This window comes from Dendropsophus ebraccatus, chromosome 10, assembly GCF_027789765.1.
Source record: "Dendropsophus ebraccatus isolate aDenEbr1 chromosome 10, aDenEbr1.pat, whole genome shotgun sequence".
NCBI lineage: Eukaryota > Metazoa > Chordata > Amphibia > Anura > Hylidae > Dendropsophus > Dendropsophus ebraccatus.
In genome coordinates, this window is record NC_091463.1 from 80,674,853 (window position 1) to 80,678,404 (window position 3,552).

General features: G+C 44.6%; 1 protein-coding gene across 1 annotated transcript; it reads right to left on the reverse strand.

The window, feature by feature from the left end:
- Positions 1-1,651: 1,651 nt before the first annotated feature.
- On the reverse strand, positions 1,652-3,352 carry LOC138765695 (uncharacterized). The gene is made up of 7 exons (XM_069942687.1): positions 3,166-3,352; positions 2,890-2,954; positions 2,645-2,787; positions 2,380-2,545; positions 2,165-2,220; positions 1,995-2,081; positions 1,652-1,902 (listed from the first exon to the last, which is right to left on the reverse strand). The coding sequence occupies exons 1-7, from the start codon at positions 3,273-3,275 to the stop codon at positions 1,852-1,854; spliced, it is 678 nt and encodes a 225-aa protein (XP_069798788.1). The 5' UTR covers positions 3,276-3,352; the 3' UTR covers positions 1,652-1,851.
- Positions 3,353-3,552: the final 200 nt, after the last annotated feature.

The window sequence follows — 3,552 nt, forward strand, 5'->3', positions numbered from 1 at the left end:
GCCTGAGTCTGTTTCTGGACTGCACACTCAGATTGGGTACCTGGCAGAGAGCCAGGGCCCAACTAGACTGCTATAGAGAGTGTTCTTGCTTGTGTCCTTCCTCTACAGACCCATCATATACTGTAAGGAATCCCCCCATTTCCCAAATTTGAAGACAACTCCAAGGACCACCTCCCACCAGCTGTTACGACCCAAGATAAAACCTTAAACAAATTATAACCTACTTCGCTCCCACTGTGGCTGAATAAAAATGTCAGAGATACTATCTATCCCCAATACCCAACTTTGACCGACTCCGCAAAGCCACCACATTAGGGCAGATGGCAGGGGCACCTTTCCTAACCTACATTGACTGATTTTTCCCCGCATTTTTGAGATGAGCGAACCTGGAGCATGCTCGAGTCCATCCAAACCCGAACTTTCGGCATTTGATTAGCGGTGGCTGCTGAAGTTAGGCTAAGGCTATGTTCAAGCATTAAACCCAAAAGAAAAGAAGGGGGGGAAAACCACCCACCCCACTAACAAAAAATGCAGGACCAAAAGTTGAAAAAATATATATTATTTTCCTTTATTCACATATATATAGAAAATACATTTACAAAGCAATACTTTAAAAACAGTAAAGGAGCTGACCCATAAACAGACCCCCAGAGAAATAGGTGGTAGTAAATTAAACAATACAATGAATATTCACAGTACAGATGTAATAGATTAATTTACACAAACGAAGCACTGGGCATTGGGCATGTAGTTAGCTAAATTTATTCATAGTGCCATATAAAGTGCATACAAATCCATAATAGCATATATGAATACTACCCGTCCTTAGTGTGACGACCACCATACCACAGCACACCCGAACACCCGCTACGCCCAGCAGGTAAGGTATGCTCGTGGCGGGGGCTATCGGAGCGGTGGGGGTGGCGATCGAAGCGGCAGGGGTGGCGATCGGAGCGGCGGGGGGGGCAATTGGGGCGGCGGGGGTGGCGATCGAGCCGGCGCAGGGGGCTGCGGATGAGCGGGGGGCCGGGCTGCAGATGAGCGGGGGGGCCGGGCTGCGGGCGGGTTGGCTGCGGGCGGGTGATCTTAAAACGATCGCAAAACGATTTTTCCGTTATTTAAAAAAAAAATGTTACTCCGACATCGGTAATCGTGCGATCAGGCCAATTATCGCCCCGTGTAAACGTAGCATATCAGTAGATCTTTTACCAAACCTTATGTGGCTATTAGGACTGGATTACATGATAGCCATATACTGTCAGAGGTATCCTGTAGAATAATCAATACCAATGGGCTATCCACACAACAGTCCTATCATTACCAGAGACCAGAGATAACGTGATTAGATATCAAACTAACATACCTTTATATACTTCCCACCCGGATCCCCACCTCTGCCCTCCCCTCCCCCCACCACTCAACACCCCTATAGACACCAACCAGCGAAAGAATTCACATGTCAATTCTTTAGGCGGAATGCAGAATTGGCCCACCCATAGAGTGGTGTCTATTGAGCGGGCGGAAAGGTGCGCGCCCGTGAGCGCGTACTAGTGACGGAATCTGGCAGAATTTATCCGCATGGATTCCGTAGTCTGAACCCACCCCAAGGCTGATAAGCAAAGAAAAATTGCAGAAAAGTCTGTAACACAGGGGGAGGACCTCACATACATTTATTATGAGAACCACATAAGCTGGCTTTTTCCTATGTGTTTTGTGTCCACGTGGTGATAGTTTCCTCCGGAAGCGTTGATCTTCCTCCCTGAGCTGTACGTGATCGGCTCCATCTGATGGGAATGGTAAGTGCAGCTCCTCTCCAGACTCCTCATCTGAGGGCGACATTCTGTGTTTTTTTTACACAGACCAGGCCTTCCTGGCGTTTTTCCCCATGTTTATAATAAGAACCTAAGGAATAAAAGAAGAACAGGACATGTTACAGCCATCCTTATCACTGACATGTGACCAAGACCTTGTAATCCTGGATCTTGTATACTGACCTGGAAGTCCCAGAAGAGCAGCATGTAATTCATACAGGTGCCGAAAACCACCAGCCATTCCAGCGTCCTCAGCGCTAGTTTGGAAGACTAAAAACAACAGTGGAACAAACAATTAGCATAAAGCCTATAACCATGGGGAGAACTTTGCCTTGGTTGGTGAATATACTTACCTGGGTGCAGTAGTCGCTGGTACAGGAGAACACTAGAGTGATTTTAAGTGCCAGCCCTGAAAGGAGAATCTATATAGGAAAATAACCGCACACCTGTTACATTGGGTCAGTAACAAAGGACACAACCTAAAAAGTCATTTATTAGGGTCTGAGAAGGATTTTTTCTGGACTTTCCTCCAATCCAATACTATAACCTTAAGAATTATAAAGGATACTGCTGATGTTAGCTAGGCTTATGGTGACATTCAGCACTGTATTGAAGGCCTTGATACATTTGTGGTCCCTGGAGGCTGCAGAGAGCGGTATAGCCATTGATATACTGCTGGAGGAGGCTGCAAATAACAGTACCACAATGCTGATGGTGTCTTGAAGAAATGAGTGCTAGAAAATAAAACATAGAACATGTGAAATGCATAGACAACCAGCTGATGTGTCCCAACATTACAGAATAGGCTGCAGGCTACATCTATATACACTAACCGATAACGATGTTGTCAACAGTTTTCCCACGTAGGCTGCCCACTTTAACGCCAGGAGGATCTTCTGGCAGTGGGGTCCGCATAGTCCCTTCTCGTGGGCCCGAAACTTCATGAGGTCGTACATTGCGTATGCAACAAAGCAATCTGAAATACAAAGCAGTCTATAGATGTTCTATATACCTCACATAATAGTGACACATTATATACAGTATTAATAATTTCCAGCTATAAATATAATGCTCTTACCTAGTAGAGCACAGAGGGTCGACGCTATTGATATAATGGGCGCAGGGTATAAGGCTCCAGGGTCACTGAGGAGAGATAAAAGCCATAGATAACATTAGTAGAGCTCCATGCAGGTGACTAGAGCTCATAGTAACACAAGTTTATACACATCATAAATTATAGGAAAAAAATCAAGTGAATAAAATCTGTTATTTTCCTAATAATCCAATGTCCAGGAGGAAAGTGTAAGAGTCTGGGATGTTGTATGATTTCCCATGTCTCCCCAATGTCTCTTACCTGCTGTCAGTCCTTGGTGTTGTGTAATATCCTTCTATCATGGTCCTAATGAAGGTTGTGAGGATAACAATAGATGTACATAGTGGCCAGATTGACAATGGTATATACATTTTGGGGAAAAAAAGCAATAAAATGGGAAGCAAATGAACAAATGAGAAGAGCTCTCAGAGTAGCTAATCGCCGGCAATCTGATAAATCAGAAAGTGAGGGGTTTGCCTGTATCCTGCTGTTGTATAGCCCCACCCTTTGTGACATCATCAGGCTACCTTTATGACATCATCAGGGTTGTAGACCTCGGAATGTTCTGTGTATCCATTATAAGTATAGGAATTATTAATACACAAATGGGGAGATTTATCAAACATGGTGTAAAGTGAAACTGGCTCA